Source organism: Cydia amplana, chromosome 26 (genome assembly GCF_948474715.1).
Source record: "Cydia amplana chromosome 26, ilCydAmpl1.1, whole genome shotgun sequence".
In the NCBI taxonomy this organism is placed as follows: domain Eukaryota; kingdom Metazoa; phylum Arthropoda; class Insecta; order Lepidoptera; family Tortricidae; genus Cydia; species Cydia amplana.
Window position 1 is genome coordinate 5,222,934 of NC_086094.1, and position 16,293 is coordinate 5,239,226.

Sequence of the window (16,293 nt, forward strand, 5' to 3'; positions counted from 1 at the left end):
ACTGCCATACGCCTGTCCGATGGGCGCGCCGGCCAAATGTACCTAAACTGCGGAGTGACACCCCCCTGACCCTACTACCTTTTAGATTCTCGTAGCACGCAAGTTTTTAAAATGTAAACAAACATCACGTGATTCAGTCATTCGGCCAATGAGAAATATCACCATAGATACGAAATGTTTGTACGATTGTCGAATGAAGGAGTCACGTGGTTTTGTTTATTTACTTTTTAGTAGGTACCCTACACATGGTGCTACTTTCTTTGGTGAATAAAAACTTTCCGTACCTATGTCGAAAGTTTAACCCTTTAACCGCCAGAGTCTGATATATAATAGGCGAATTAGACTCTCGCGCGAGCCACGAGACGAGCCGCGAGCCGCGCCACGAGACGCGAGTGTAAGCGGTGGGCTCGCGGCTCGTCTCGTGGCTCGCAAGCTCGTCGAGCTAATATAATTTAAACACTAACGGCACGGCATAAGGTTTATAACCGAATGACAAGCCGAACGCGAGTGTAAGCGGTGGACTCGCGTCTCGTGGCGCGGCTCGCGGCTCGTCTCGTGGCTCGCGCGAGAGTTTAAACCGGGGGTAAGACATTACATATCCAGCTCATTTCGCCACTGTCTGATAAATAAGACAGATCTGATTTGGTTTTTACAGCACATTTATAACTCCCGTAACTATGCCAACCTTACTCTGCGTACTGTCAGTGGCGACACGAGCACGCTCGATCTAAAATTGCTGGCGGTTAAAAAGGGCCATATGTACTGTAAAACGTAGGATACACGTTAAAAAGGGCCATATGTACTGTAAAACGTACGATACACGTGCGAATAAGTAAATTCGCAACTTGTCTCGATTTAGTGTTGTTCGCCGCTAGTGCGCAACGATATCGCTGCGAGCGCGCAACGATTTCGCTGCGAGCGCGCAACGATTTCGCTGCGAGCGCGCAACGATTTCGCTGCGAGCGCGCAACGATTTCGCTGCGAGCGCGCAACGATTTCGCTGCGTACTGTCATACTGGGATGGGAGCGAAATATCTCTTGCTAAAAACTTTAAATTATGAAATAAAACAACCAAGACTACTTAACTAATTTATTTACAAACATAACACTGGCCATAAATGCGAGTAGCTAAACGCTTTCTGGATCAATTCGCACGTTTTAATAAAGATCATTGTGGTGACAAGGGTGCTGAGGTCAACGTGCCAATCGTTTACGCCTCGTAGCGTAGTCATCAGCGTCACTCTAACACTCTTCCATACTAATGCGAGAGAGACAGTTGCGTTTCGTTTGCTACGGAGCGTTAACGATTCGCACGTTGGCTACGCACCTATATATATGTATTTATGTAAGTACTGTGGAGCTCTTAGTCTCTCCTTAGTAGAAAAAACCCGGCCAAGTGCGAGTCGGACTCGCGCACGGAGGGTTCCGCACCATCAACAAGAAATAGAGCAAAAAAATCGTGTTTGTTGTATGGGAGCCGCCCTTAAATATTTATTTTATTTTTAGTATTTGTTGTTATAGCGGCAACAGAGATACAATACATCATTTGTGAAAATTTCAACTGTCTAGGTATCGCGGTTCATGAGATACAGCCTGGTGACAGACGGACGGATAGCGAAGTCTTAGTAATAGGGTCCCGTTTTTTAACACGCTTTTATTAGGTCGACCTGTATGTAACTAAAATGTAATGGAATCTTGCAAGTTAAATTTGATCCACTTCCCGGTTTCCGATTGAGCTGAAATTTTGCATACACATGTAAGTCGGGTGACAATGCAATATTATGGTACCATCGAGCTGATCTGATGATGGAGACAGGAGGTGGCCATAGGAACTCTGCGATGAAACAACGCAACCTAATTGTGTTAGGGGTTTTTAGAATTGTCTCGTTGAGTATTAGTTGTCTGTCGTAAGAAAAGTACAGTCAGCGATAAAAGCGTGTACCAAAAATGAAATATTTGCCAAAACCTTATTACCAGTGATCGGCACGACCCGTGACGCACCGCGGGATTGCGAGCAGAAATCATAATATGGACATGATTAGATTATAACATAACTCCGTGATTTTGTTAAATAGAATAATTTCAAATATACGATAAAGTGTTAAATAAGCTTATAAAATGTATAATTAATTATTAAATAAAAAATTGATATATTACTGTGTGATTATATACCTATTTTGAACTTGATGTCGTTTTATTTAATGGTAAAAATCATTCATCTTCCTGTGTGGAATACCTTTATGTACTACAATCGGAAATACTGACTTCCTAAAAAGACCGAAATCTCGGGGCATATCCATGTTAACATAATGATTGGGGTCATTGACACCGTGCGACACGGGTCGTGCCGATCACTGCTTATTACCCTTTGGGTACGGAACCCTAAAAATGATCAAGTCTTATGTCATTCTTGTTATGTCTCAGTGCTTCCGCTGTCATACATGTCTCTAACGGCCGCTAGCAGCCGCTGCAGGCCAAGCCCTGTCTTGGCAGAAATGCCAAGCACCTCTCGCTCTTTGCTGATGGTCTCGAAGACCGCGCGCCCGGCCGGCAGGTCTATTTTGTTCAGGACCTAGAATAAATAAATATAAATAAATAAATATTATAGGACATTATTACACAAATTGACTAAGCCCCACGGTAAGCTCAAGAAAGCTTGTGTTGTGGGTACTCAGACAACGATATATATAATATACAAATACTTAAATACATAGAAAACAACCATGACTCAGGAACAAATATCTGTGCTCATCGCACAAATAAATGCCCTTACTGGGATTCGAACCCAGGACCGCGGCTTCACAGGCAGAAACACACAGCAGACACAGGGAGAAATAAAGTAGAAATAGTTATTTTCGATACAAGTGCGAAAAAGAGGAAATTCGAAACGAGTGGCGATAAATTAAAACATTACCTAAGGGAATGTTTTAAATCGACACGTGTTGCGAATTACCTATTCGCACGTGTATCGAACAACGTTTTACAGTACATATGGCACTTTAAAGTTTCGACATACGCACGAAAAGTGCTATTTTACGCACTAGTGCGGAAAAGTAGCCCCATATGTACTGTAAATTATATTTTAACTATAGTTCGTTTTTTTAGCACTAGAAAAAAGTTAAACAATCTTGATGTGTCTTTTAATTCAAAAATATGTTTTAAAAATCAGTCACGGCAAATATGTAATCAATTATGAATCTAATACTATCATTTATATTCTTCTGCTTTCATAAGTATTAAGTTACTAATTTTTAAAAAGCGTTTTTCAAAAAGACCTGTCAAGATCGCTTACCTTCTTTCTAATGCTAAAAAAAACGAACTATAGCAACACGCCCCGGTTTCGCAAGGGTTAACAAATTATACAAAAACCTTCCTCTTGAATCACTCTATCTATTAGAAAAAACACATCAAAATCCGTTGCGTAGTTTTAAAGATCTAAGCATACATACAGACGGCGGCAAGCGACTTTGTTTTATATACTATGTAGTGATAGTGATTGTATTCTAGAGTCCGGCTACTTTAATAACCTTTAAACCATTTGACATTCCTTTCTTTAGTAATAAAAAAAAAACCGGCCAGGTGCGAGTCGGACTCTCCCACGACTCCCACCGAGGGTTCCGTACAAAAACAATTTTTGAATTTTTCACTACAGTTTTCATATTTTCCCCTGTCTTCGTAGTGTAAGACGATATTACTTGCCAAATCTCATAGTTCTAGGTCAACTTCCCGTTGACCTAGAACTATTAGCAGGCGTGTCTCACTCCGCGATTTCGTCGCTTTGCTACAGGTAGCTAAAAGTACATTCGTTCGGCCCCAATTTTGGGGAAAGCCATAAGCCGCGCGTGGCGCTGTCGCCACCTAGCGGCCATATCTGTGCTGATCGTAACAGATGCGTTTTGTTAGAGAGTGAGTCTTCTGTACTTAGTACTATTATTTATTCTGTGCTATTAGGTACCCTATAAATTTCTAATTCCCTTGAGTATCGAAATATACCTACGTTTTTTGCGGCATAAACGGCCGTATCTGTTTTTTACGTTAACTTAGAAGTTTGATTCACAGCCACAGCTTCAAGGTACTGTAGACCTGAGCGGTCTTAATTTCAGCTCGATATCTCCACGCGTTTCTGAGATAAACGGTCTTGACAGACAGACGGACGGACAACAAAGCGATCCCATAAGGGTTCCTTTTTTCCTTTCGAGGCCTAAAAACAGTGTTTTTGTTAGTAGACTTACCACGCAACTCCGTCGGTTCGCTAACTCGGCGCTATAGTGCGTCAGTTCGTGTGTGAGGTGTTCTAGCTGTTCTAGAGGCGAGTCTGTGGCATCCAAGAGGTAAATGAGGCCGCGACACCTCTCGGCGTGCTGGAGAAACTGGATCCCTGTCACCATAGACAAATATAAGTAAACAAAGACTGGTGGAGTGGAGGTTGTCTGGAAGAGATCGCTTTTTAGCGATAAGACCGCCTGTTGTTTACCCTCTTCTTTTCTGTATTCTTTGTATTGTTTTTTGTAATGAGGTGTGCAATAAAGAGTATTTGTATTCTATTCTATTGTATTGTATTGTAACTCCATACATCAGTTTTCTTATAAAAACGCGAGTTATTTCGTAGTCGACATCTAACGTCAAGTAGCGGACATTATCAGTACCGCTACTTGACACCAGATGTCACAAGTGTCGCTACTGACGAAAAATGTACTACCATAGAGAAATAAATAAGACAAGAGTGCTCACTCCATACATCAGTTCACACTATTAATTTCAGTGTCTACATCTAGCATCGAGTAGCGGAACTATCAGTACTGCTACTTGACAATAGATGTAGCACCAACCGGAAAGTCTTATCTCAACAGCATAAGACTTTCCGGTCGGTGCTACATCTATTGTCAAGTATAGTTCCGCTACTCGATGCTAGAAGCTAATAGTCTTTTTGGTATTAAAACTGATGTATGGAGTGAGCACTCTATGTATTTTTTTCTCTATGGTACTACTAAAAATTTTACAACTTATTATATGCAGAAGAAGTTGAAAATAGACTTCCGGTGCGTCCGGTTATAAAATTAGCTGAAAATTGTTGAGCATTACAGTTTTTCTTTGCCGCGACATCTATTGTCAACTAGCAGAACTGATAATGTCCGCTACTTGACGTTAGATGTCGACTACGAAATAACTCGCGTTTTGGTAAGAAAACTGATGTATGGAACTCCATATATCAGTTTTTAGGGTTGCGTACCCAAAGGGTAAAAACGGGACCCTATTACTAAGACTCCGCTGTCCGTCCGTCTGTCACCAGGCTGTATCTCACGAACCGTGATAGCTAGACAGTTGAAATTTTCACAGATGATGTATTTCTGTTGCCGCTATAACAATACTAAAAACAGAATAAAATAAAGATTTAAGTGGGGCTCCCATACAACAAACGTGATTTTTGACCGAAGTTAAGCAACGTCGGGCGCGGTCAGTACTTGGATGGGTGACCGTTTTTTTGCTTGTTTTGCTCTATTTTTTGTTGATGGTGCGGAACCCTCCGTGCGCGAGTCCGACTCGCACTTGGCCGGTTTTTTTACTTAGATTTCTCTATGCTGTCACAGAGGGAATAGTAGATTATTAACCAAGGGCTGAAAGGCACTGATTTCAATCGAGGTAGTTAGGTGATCGAACGCAGTGAGAGCATCAATAGTCAGAGGGTGAAATTATGCCTTTCCGAGTTTAACACTCTACTTTCATTTCGAATACGAGGAAAGTAAAATACATGAGTTTAAAAAAAAAATTAACAATTTAGGTTTAGGATTATCGTTAAATATCAGAATGGAAAATTAATGAAAATACCTTTCAATTAACAACTTAGGTAAAATTATCGTTAAATATCAGAATGGAAATTGAATGCAAATACTCACGAACAGTTGCCAAAAAGCACATTGTAATATTGTAAATCACTTATGTTTACCCAAGCCATAGTTTTTGTGTGAGCCGGGAATCAAACCCGGCAGGTCCGCTATCGCCACTTGCTCGTAATCATCGTAGGGGACCATTCCTGAAAAAAAAAAGAAAGATATAGATATCACGTCATCTCGTATTATGACACCGTAAGATTGTGAAGCCGTTAGTTTACAATCTAACGTAGGTTAGGTTAGTTTATAATCTCCCTACCGTCAGTTTATAATTTAACTAGCGAGATTATAAACTGACGAGTGTTTATAATTTTACGGTGACATATCTACAATTCTACACTTAGGTTGAGTCACTGATTGACTTTTTAACAGAATTTATACGTAATTAGGGGTCGTTCATTGGGTAAGCAGATTCTTTTGTCATTAAGAATGTTTACGTAATAACATAAATAAAACGACTCTTCTCTTTCCGAACTAACTCTAGAGTTATCTACCTAGGTAGATGTGCGTCCGTGAGGGACAAAACACACGCAATGCGACACTACATATAACTGATTGAATTTATTTGCTTATAATAATTCATGGATACTAAATTTACGGTGGGAAGTAAAAAAAGACTTTGACAAATACAAATAATAATAGCGCTTTCGCTGCTACTCCTACTGAAAGATACGTAAGACTATCCCGTTCGGACATTTCCCCACACCCCTCATGCCTGATCCAGTTAGCGCCACTTGGTCCATCCGCCCGGGGTTAACCGGTAAAACCTGGAGTTGCCATGGTTACCAGTACAATTTGACACTGAGTTAAGGCTTCGTCACACAGGCGCGTTATCCTAGCGGGGCGTGAGCGGCGCGTTAGCGTTTTATATGTAAAACCGGCGCGCCCCGCTCACGCGCCGCCCGGAAAACGCGCCTGTGTGACGAAGCCTTTAACGGTTTAACCGGTAGTGGTTCTTAAAATACTAGATACTGACATAGACCCCGGATTCTTGTCGCGATCACGTGACAAAAGGGTGATTTGGGGAGTAAATGGAACAGTACCTATTAATTAATACGGATTTATTAAGATAAGATAATACAAAAAAAAAAGATTAAAATGTCGACGTCGCTCTATTGTTAACGGACTCTCTGTAACAGATCAACAGTTGTTCTAAATGACTTGCGGTTAGGCTACGTCTTCTAGCAGAATATATCCACTTCAAAAAAGAAAAGCTTCTTTCCACTGGGACAGATGTTAACGGAGCATATTTGAAAAGTTTATTAGTTATCTTATAATTTAAGTATTATCTTGTTCTACCATTCCATTTACTCCCCAAATCACCCTTTTGTCACGTGATCGCGACAAGAATCCGGGGTCTAGATGACTGATGACGTGAATCACGTGTTGTTAGAGTGCGTCCAGAATTCGGACTTGAGAAAAAGATTTTTTGGTAGTTTGGGCTCCATGCACAATGGACAGATCAATTGTTGGTTGGCAGAGCCTTTATCTGACAAAGCAATCAGTGTATACCACTTTATTGATGTCTCCCTTGAGTAGGGAACTATGTAAGCACCCATGAGGCTGACATGTTCACCTAGAGTGTCCAAAGCCTCAATAAAAATTATTAGAGATGCACCGGATATCCGGTTACTATCCGGTATCCGGCCTATCCGGCCGTTATTTCAGTATCCGGCCGGATACTGGATAGTGACCTACTATCCGGCCGGATACCGGATAGTCAAATTAACACATTTTGGGGTAAAAAATGGAATCTAAAAAACAGTCACGGTCATAATGCTAACGACACAGTAAATAGAAATGAATACGTAATCAATGTCACACAATACACTTATTTGTTTACACAAAAATACGCGCGCGCACTTGTAACTATAAACGAACTTACTACGTAATGACATGATAAAACTCGTTACGATCCTAGAAATGTGTCCGCGCGAACGTTCACTACGAAACAGGTCGAAACCTGCACGACGCGCACCTGCAAAACTCAAAATATAGGTATAGTTCCACCGGCCGAATATCCGGCGGCCGGATACCGGATATTCGGCCAGTGTCCAGGCCGGATATCCGGTATCCGGTATCCGGCCAATCAACTATCCGTTGCATCTCTAAAAATTATATAAAAAAAAATACTAGATTAATGTTGGAAGCGCTGGTGGCCTAGCGGTAAGAGCGTGCGACTTGCAATCCGGAGGTCGCGGGTTCGAACCCCGGCTCGTACCAATGAGTTTTTCGGAACTTATGTACGAAATATCATTTGATATTTACCAGTCGCTTTTCGGTGAAGGAAAACATCGTGAGGAAACCGGACTAATCCCAATACGGGCCTAGTTTACCCTCTAGGTTGGAAGGTCAGATGGCAGTCGCTTTCGTAAAACTAGTGCCCACGCCAATTACTGGGATTAGTTGCCAAGCGGACCCCAGGGTCCCATGAGCCGTGGCAAAATGCCGGGATAACGCGAGGAAGATGACTAGATTAATGTTGACGGGTTACCGATGTGCGGTCGCAGCGTGGTGAAGGGATAGGGCGCCACGGTGGGCCGCGCGCGGGTCAGGGCGCGCAGCAGCGTGCTTTTGCCCGCGTTCGGGAACCCGAGCAGCCCTGCCAGTGCCACCAAACATCCATCACATTATTGTTTAGGGTTCGTACCAGGGATGTTGCGAATATCCGCATCCGCAACCGCGGAACTTTCGCATTATTTTCAACATCCGCATCCGCATAAAATCGATGCGGATTTAATGCGGATGCGGATGTGGAACAGTTCGGTACAGGAACGTCTTAGCATCGGCGTAAGTGCTAGACTGCTAGGTAATTTAGTCATTAGCCAAAAAAACCTATTAGAAATTAGCAGTCAAGCGTGAGTGGGACTTAATGTACGGAACCCTTGGAACGCGAGTTCGCGAGCGACTCGCACTTGGCCGGTTTTATGGAATAAAAATGACTAAAATGTAATATTTGACGTTTTTTATGTACCTATCTTGACATCCGCATCCGCATCCGCGGATGTGAGCCTTTAAAAATCCGCATCCGCGGATGTCAAAAAATCGGCATCCGCAACATCCCTGGTTCGTACACATATTACTTCACAGCAACAGTTTGGGGCGTCATACCAAGTGTAAAGACGACAAAAGTTTAAAAATAAATCACTGATTATCTCCAATGTGGAGTTAATTAGAATACTAGTTTCTTAAGAAAGTTGATTAATTTAAGCTCAGGAATGCACCCTTAAAATTAATGGACTTAAAAAAACTACGGTGTAGGTATTATATTTATAATGTATATGAGGGCAATATTCGTAACTTTCTGAATTTATTCAGTAACCAATGTAACAATAAAGGTTCAGTTCAGACACTAGATTTCAACGGTCTATAATAAACCTTGCAATAAAACACTATGTCGATCCCCTAGGTCCTAGGCACTGGAGACGTCAGTCACATTTTCTTACGTATATGACATATATTTATGGAAAAGATTACTTTAGACATATTTTGTTAATGTGCCAAATAAATTAAATAATTACCAATATGCGCCATAGAGCGCACTTCTAGTATGTAAACGTTAGTCTCTCCGATAGCGCCGAGCTCCGCTATATCAGGCGCCTGTAACAGACATACATACTACAAATGTGACCGATACCATAGACACAGAATAAATAATAGTACTACGTACAGAAGACTCACTCTCTAACATAACGCGTCTGTTACGATCAGCACAGATATGGCCGCTAGGTGGCGACAGCGCCACGCGCGGCTTATGGCTAGCCACCAAAATTGGTGTGGAACGGATGTACTTTTAGCTACCTGTAGCAAAGCGACGAAATCGCGGAGTGAGACACGCCTGACATAGACTAAGGGCTCAGTTAGACGGCGCGCGAACTCGTATACGATTTTAGCATGGTATAATAATATACTCCGCCTGGTACTCTCTTCCGAGATTCGCGAATGACCTAACTGTCACTTGCCTACGTCATCATGCTGTTTACAGGTTCTCAAACTTTAAAATGTGGGAGAATTTTAACCAACGGTGAAAATTATTTTAACGGCATTAATTTTAAGTTATTCATGTAGAAACATAGTAAAATAAAACAAATCTATACTGCCCTTTTCACTCCTACTCTTACAGTTCCGAATAGAACAGCCAACCATTTTCGTAACAAAACATTAATTACCAAGCTTACGACGTGATAAGTTTGGAAAACACTGCGACTGCTGACACTGAGCGAGAAGGAAATAACAATTAACACGCGTTCGACAAGGATGACGGTCAGGGACAACATGGCGGATTGTCAAATGTGACAGCGCTATCCTGTGTCGCCAGTAGTGTAAACAGAATTACCCGAACGTCTGAAATTTCTTTCGTGAATCGGAAGATATTGCTAACGAATAATTAAAAATGACGTGTTATTGTAAAATTTAAGATAAAATACATATAAATGGAAATTATAAAGAAATATTTTAACTTATTAACCATAGATATAATGTACCCATGTAACATGTTATGTTGAAATAAAGTGGCAATGTTATTGTGACGTAGGCAAGTGACACTCTGGGAAGAGAAGACCATGTTTTATTAGACCATGGATTTTAGTTACATCGCGGACCATTGAGGTTACATCAATTCAGCCGACCGATCAAATAACGCAATGTAATGAAACTCGCATGCGAGTTGTCGCACCGTCTAAATGAGCCCTAAATAACACTAGACCGCCAATCAACACTAGCGCGTAACCAAAACGCTGATTTTATTTTCGTAGTCGACATCTAGCGGCAAGTAGTGGATTTATCAGTACCGCTACTTGACTGTATAGTTTTTTTTTTAGTATTAGAAAAAAGGTAAACAATCATGACGTGTCCTTTTATTGAAGAACACTTTTGAAAAATAAGTCACGGCAGATATGTAACAATTATGAATCATATACGATTACTTGCTTTCATAAGTAATAGTTACTGATTTTTAAAAAGCGTTTTTCAATGGGGTTGGCCGGTCGAAGTATTTAGCAGATGGCGCCAGCATAGCTTGCCCTGTCAATCCCCAGAATTGTGTCAAATGCTTGTTTTTTTAATGCCCTGTATGCCAGCCCTTTAAGCCAAATCTCATAGAAAAGGGGCAAGCTATGATGGCGCCATCTATGCAAGGCTTTGACAGTTGCCAACCCCATTAAAAAACACGTCAAGATCGCTTAAATATTTTTTTAAATTTTCCTTGTGATTCGTGTTATCGAGGTTCTACTGTACCTGTGCAGTGTCTGTGAGAAAGAACCTATTCCCGCGGCCGCCAGCGCCGCCCCGTGCCGCCACGAACAGCGTGCCCTCTGCGCTGAGATCCCCCACAACAGTTCCTGATTGGTCCCGGACAATAGTCCCTGTAAACAATAACACATTAACTGCCAGCGACTCGCTACGGGACTTCACTGTCCGTAGGCGCTATTCGCTACATACGGTTTTTCCCGTGTTAGGGGTCATCCATTAATTACATCACACGTTTAGGGGGAGGGAGGGGGTCAAGAAAATGTGACATATTGTGACATGGGGGAGGGGGGAGACACAAACTTTGTGACGTCACTTTAACTTCATCAGTAACCGAAAATTTATTTATTCGCTGTACATTTAAATAACAAGTTTTTAAAACGATAATCATTATTATTCGTTTAATTTTCTTTCCTAAGCAGTTGGGTTATAAAATTACTAATATTTATATCGTCAAAAATATTTTGATAAAATATTAATAATACTTAGGTACTTACTTAATTCGATTTGGCGATTTCGTAGAATAAATGTGACGTCACACTAGGGGGGAGGGGTTTGCCAAATGTGACCAAGTGTGACAAGGAGGGGGGGAGGGGTCAAAAAACCTAGAAATTCGTGTGACGTAATTAATGGATGACCCCTTAACGGCTACGCTAGTAGCGCGTACCTCGCGCTGGCACTGAATGTGATAATAGACTTAGGGTGGTATTCCACCTGTCCAATGTGTATTTGCGTCCCACATTTTGCTTAATGAGAGAGTGAGACGCATAATGACCATAGAGAAATATAAGTAAAGAAAGAGTGGTAACTCCATACATCAGTTTTCCTACCAAAACCAGGCGTGTCTCACTCCGCGATTTCGTCGCTTCGCTACAGGTCAGCTAAAAGTACATCCGTTCCACACCAATTTTGGGGAAAGCCATAAGCCGCGCGTGGCGCTGTCGCCACCTAGCGGCCATATCTGTGCTGATCGTAACAGACGCGTTTTGTTAGAGAGTGAGTCTTCTGTACTTAGTACTATTATTTATTCTGTGCCAAAACGCGAGTTATTTCGTAGTCGAGTTTTGGTAAGAAAACTGATGTATGGAGTTACCACTCTTTCTTTACTTATATTTCTCTATGATAATGACACTGGACCAATAAATTGGACAGGTGGAATACCATCCTTATACAGTAACAACTCTTAAGGGGCCCACTGATTAACAGTCCGCCGGACGGTATCGGCCTGTCAGTTGTTCGGAACTGTCAAATATTTGTTCTAAGTGACAGGCCGATACCGTCCGGCGGACTGTTAATCAGTGGGCCCCTTTAACAGTGTGTTACATGATGTCATATGTACATAGGTAGTTTATTTATTGTGAGCATTACAAATACGTACACAACTATTTTTATGTAGTCATAGTCACACTACTAAATCTACAGCGATTTTGATGAAGTGTTATTTTAAACATCAAACTTCTATGAAATTATGGTCTTTACAATAACACTAGCACAGTCTGTGCTACCAAAATCGCTGCCAGAAATTATAAGGTGAAATAAATGTTGTATATACCAATATATACTAAAGAAAAAGTGACCAAGCCCTGTATTGACTAAGGCCAGAATCGAACCAGCACCTTTAGCCTACGCGGCTAGCACCCTCAACTCTAGGCCTACCGCTACGCTAATCTAATTCCGGGTCAGCCACCGGAGGGCGTGGTCACTTTCTTCTTTCAGTTTATAATAAAAACTTACCCAGTGGCACAGGCACCACAATATGTGAAGCGTTCTTCCCGTGTCTGTCTTTGTTATCCCCTCGTACCCCGTGCTGCGCTTGTGTGACTGCCTTCACATGGTTCAAACTTTTCACCGTATGGGTAGCCTGAAAGTCAATTAACCATTTCATTAATTATGGCCTCCTAGCATAGTTGGTAGTGAGTGACTCTGCCTATAGAGCCACGGTCCCAATCCTGGTATGGGCATTTATTGGTGTGTTTATGACAGATATTGGTTCGTGAGTTTTATAGATGTTTTCTATGTATACACATTTATCTTAATTTATCTATCTATTGTGTATATTGTCTTCTAGTACTCACAACACAAGCATTATTGAGCCTACTGTGGGACTCGGTCGATTTGTGTAAGATTATTCCATAATATTCAAAATCAATGATAAACTACTCATTGAACAGCAAAACCAGGCATTACTGGTGGCCTTCAGGGAACTTTGCGTCTATCTGTATCACTAGAGATGGAGCGGGGATAAACGAATTTGTACAAGTAAAAGTTTTTTTTTTAATATGGCTTTCCCCTCTTGTGGGTTTTGGCAGGAGGGATTTTGCCAATGACGACGTTTTAAGACGTACCATGCACGATAAGAATGTTCGGTGAATAATTTTAATTTGGTATAGGAATTGTGCTGGGAACCTAAAACAAAGAACATTTAAAAGTTAGCAGTACCTGGGAAATACTAACCTGAAAAATGACATGTCCCCCGTGACCCCCGTCTCCCCCGTCCGGCCCTGCATGCTCCTTGCACCACGCACTCAGGAACGATATACACCCGTTCCCCCCATTCCCACCCACAGTCCTAACTCTGAAGGAATCTACATAGAACTGCACAGTGTTCCTAGTTGACTTCCCTTTCAAACTACGCAATGCTTTAGGGATGAACTCTTGAGAGTACAATCTTTTTGGAGCTATAGTCGTGATCTTTAGGGTTTTCAGCAAGTTTATAAGCCTCATTTTTAGTTTAATAAACGATTTAAAACAACTTTTAACTCTTTTAAGTTTGTTTTGAGGTTATGTCATTGTTTTTTTTTTTTTAATATGTGATAGTGACAGTTTGCGTTTAGAAATTCCTTAGGTCCTGCAGCCGATTCGATTTATTAAATAGAACTTGTGTTTAAAAATAACTGATATCTATGTTTTTCTAATAATTATCTGATGCTTTATTTCATGCTCGGCGTGAAATAATATATTTTAAATACAGTTAAATACCCTATTCTGCACATGATAGACGTGATACTATTGGGGGAATCCCACTTAATATGGCAATACTCTCGTATAAAAATAAACCTGTCAAAACACTGAAGCGTTTTTCAACTCCTATTCAAAATCAACCAATCAGAGGACATTGCTGTCGTGTTTGCAATCCACAAATGCTCAAACAAAACGGCGACGCGGTATAAATATGAAAAACCTATTTAATAACTTGTCTGAGTCACCTACTGGGCCGTGGGCGGGGCGCAATCTTTTTAGTAGTTTGTGCCTGGACTCTCGACGGGTATAAAAAAAGAAAGTTCCTTAACCTTGTTATTCTGAAAGACTTATTCAGTTCACATTCTCAACTTAACCGTGACTTAAAAAATGCTCCCATATATAATCTTTGGTGGTGCTCTTACAATAATTTGGTTGCTTAAGAGATCGCATTCTTCTCAACGAGCTGTAGCCATTGATACGGAAAGTGTCGGCGGGGGCATTAACGGCTCTGTCAACATGCTAGCAAGAGTGTCCATCGTCGATACACGAAGAGTTATTTATAATGAGTATGTTAAACCACATATGCGGGTGACGGACTATAGGACGCCATGGAGTGGAGTACGTCCAGAAGATCTCGCTCGAGCCAAGAAGACTTTTGATGAAGTCAGACGGGTAAGTATTTTTTTAGTATTTATCCTTAGAATAACAGTGTGATTGGACAATTTACCCAATTATCCTTGTTTGTAGGGTTCCGTAGCCAAAAAGGGAACCCTAGTTTCGTTATGTCCGTCTGCCTGTCCGTCCCTCCGCGGCTTTACAATGTGATGAATGTTTCGCCTCTCTACGAGGCATTTTCAGTGTCGGTTGGTGTCGGTCTCAAATGGTCGATAAAGGGGAGTGGTCAAGGTATAAATATGATATGGCGACCATTTGACCACTGAGAGGCCAAACATGTACATGTCGATTTTGTTCTTTTGGTGGTGGTTTGTTACCTATATTGATTTGCATATTTATTGTTAGGTGGGAACATTTATTTATTAAAAGTGTAGTAAAGTAATCACTTCATACCTATTTTCAGGAGGTGGCAAGGATTCTTTTAGATCGCATTTTGGTCGGCCACGATTTAAAATTTGACCTTGGAGCTTTGAATTTGTTCCATCCAGATAAGAACATTCGAGATACCTCTTTATACGGGCCGTTTAGAAATTATGTAAGTTGCATTTTTTTTATAACAACGTCGGTGGCAAACAAGCATACGGCACGCCTGATGATAAGCGGTTACCGTAGCCTATGGACGCCTGTAAGTCCAGAGGTGTTACATGCGCGTTGCCGACCCGAACACTCCGCACCCCCGTTGAGTTCTGGCAACCTTACTCACCGGAGCATAACATGTGTGGTGTAGCAGAATAGCGTTGGAAAAGTTTTGGTTTGGACCATGGACGTTACTCTGTGTGCGCTAATAGAACGCTTTCCTAAATCAAGCGGTCAGCGGTCAACAGAACGCGGAACTCCAGACCGCTTTCTGTGGGCGGGGACTCTAAAATAACACTTGCGCAGTCTGTATTATTAAAATAGTTTCAGACTTAGCTTGGTCTCACTTTGTATTTTCCTTTTTTATTTCATGAGATGGAGCTATAAAAAAACTACCTAATATTTTGCTTTCCAGCGTTCAACTAAGCCGAGTCTAAAGTATTTAGCGAAGAAATACCTGAACAGGGATATACAAGTCGGCAACCATTGCTCGGTTGAGGACGCGCGCGCAGCCATGGACCTTTACCTGCTGGTTGAAAATGAATGGGAGAAAGAAATGGCGTAGAGATAACGAAGCAAAACCCTGCTGAGGCGCACTTTATAAAATAAACTAGCGACCCGTCCCGGCTTCGCACGGGTTAACAAATTATACATTAAACCTTCCTCTTGAATAATTTTTGCATTAATCATTTATTTGCGTTAAAAAAGATTATATACAAGTTCTTTCTTTAAAATATACATTTTCAACTCCCATCTTTCTTAACCTTTTCTTAACTGACTATGCAGCATGCAAATCTTAGTATACATAATATATTTCTAACTTAACCTAAGTATTTAAGCTTGTTTTGTAAAATATCAACAATATTAAAAATAAAGTAAAAATAAAAATACACTGTCACTAGGGCCTATTCATAAATTACGTCATTTCGAATTGGGGGGGGGGGGG

At 41.2% G+C, this 16,293-nt stretch overlaps 2 protein-coding genes across 2 annotated transcripts in view; one reads left to right on the forward strand and one right to left on the reverse strand.

Annotated features, from left to right (window-relative positions):
• Window positions 1–2,412: 2,412 nt before the first annotated feature.
• LOC134659924 (mitochondrial ribosome-associated GTPase 2) lies at window positions 2,413–13,878 on the reverse strand. The gene is made up of 8 exons (XM_063515616.1): window positions 13,590–13,878; window positions 12,870–12,996; window positions 11,124–11,251; window positions 9,410–9,488; window positions 8,383–8,490; window positions 5,945–6,031; window positions 4,233–4,378; window positions 2,413–2,572 (listed from the first exon to the last, which is right to left on the reverse strand). Exons 1-8 carry the CDS (start codon window positions 13,857–13,859, stop codon window positions 2,414–2,416), a joined length of 1,104 nt encoding a protein of 367 aa, XP_063371686.1. The 5' UTR covers window positions 13,860–13,878; the 3' UTR covers window position 2,413.
• A 574-nt stretch (window positions 13,879–14,452) lies between these two features.
• Window positions 14,453–16,293, forward strand: part of LOC134660234 (RNA exonuclease 4-like) — a 76,726-nt gene continuing 74,885 nt past the window's right edge. Inside the window, exon 1 of the mRNA XM_063515979.1 lies at window positions 14,453–14,768. Coding sequence (XP_063372049.1) covers window positions 14,484–14,768 — 285 coding nt within the window. The 5' untranslated portion in view covers window positions 14,453–14,483. The remainder of the gene's footprint in view (window positions 14,769–16,293) is intronic.

What these genes read in the sequence shown, in the direction of transcription:
- LOC134659924 (XM_063515616.1), bottom strand. Translation starts at nt 13,859, where the DNA reads ATGAGGCTTATAAACTTGCTGAAAACCCTAAAGATCACGACTATAGCT. An exon ending in GCGCTCTATGGCGCATATTG is followed by an intron (nt 8,491 to 9,409) that starts GTAATTATTTAA and finishes TGGCACTGGCAG; the next exon opens with GGCTGCTCGGGTTCCCGAAC. An exon ending in ACACAAAAACTATGGCTTGG is followed by an intron (nt 4,379 to 5,944) that starts GTAAACATAAGT and finishes CTATGGTGACAG; the next exon opens with GGATCCAGTTTCTCCAGCAC.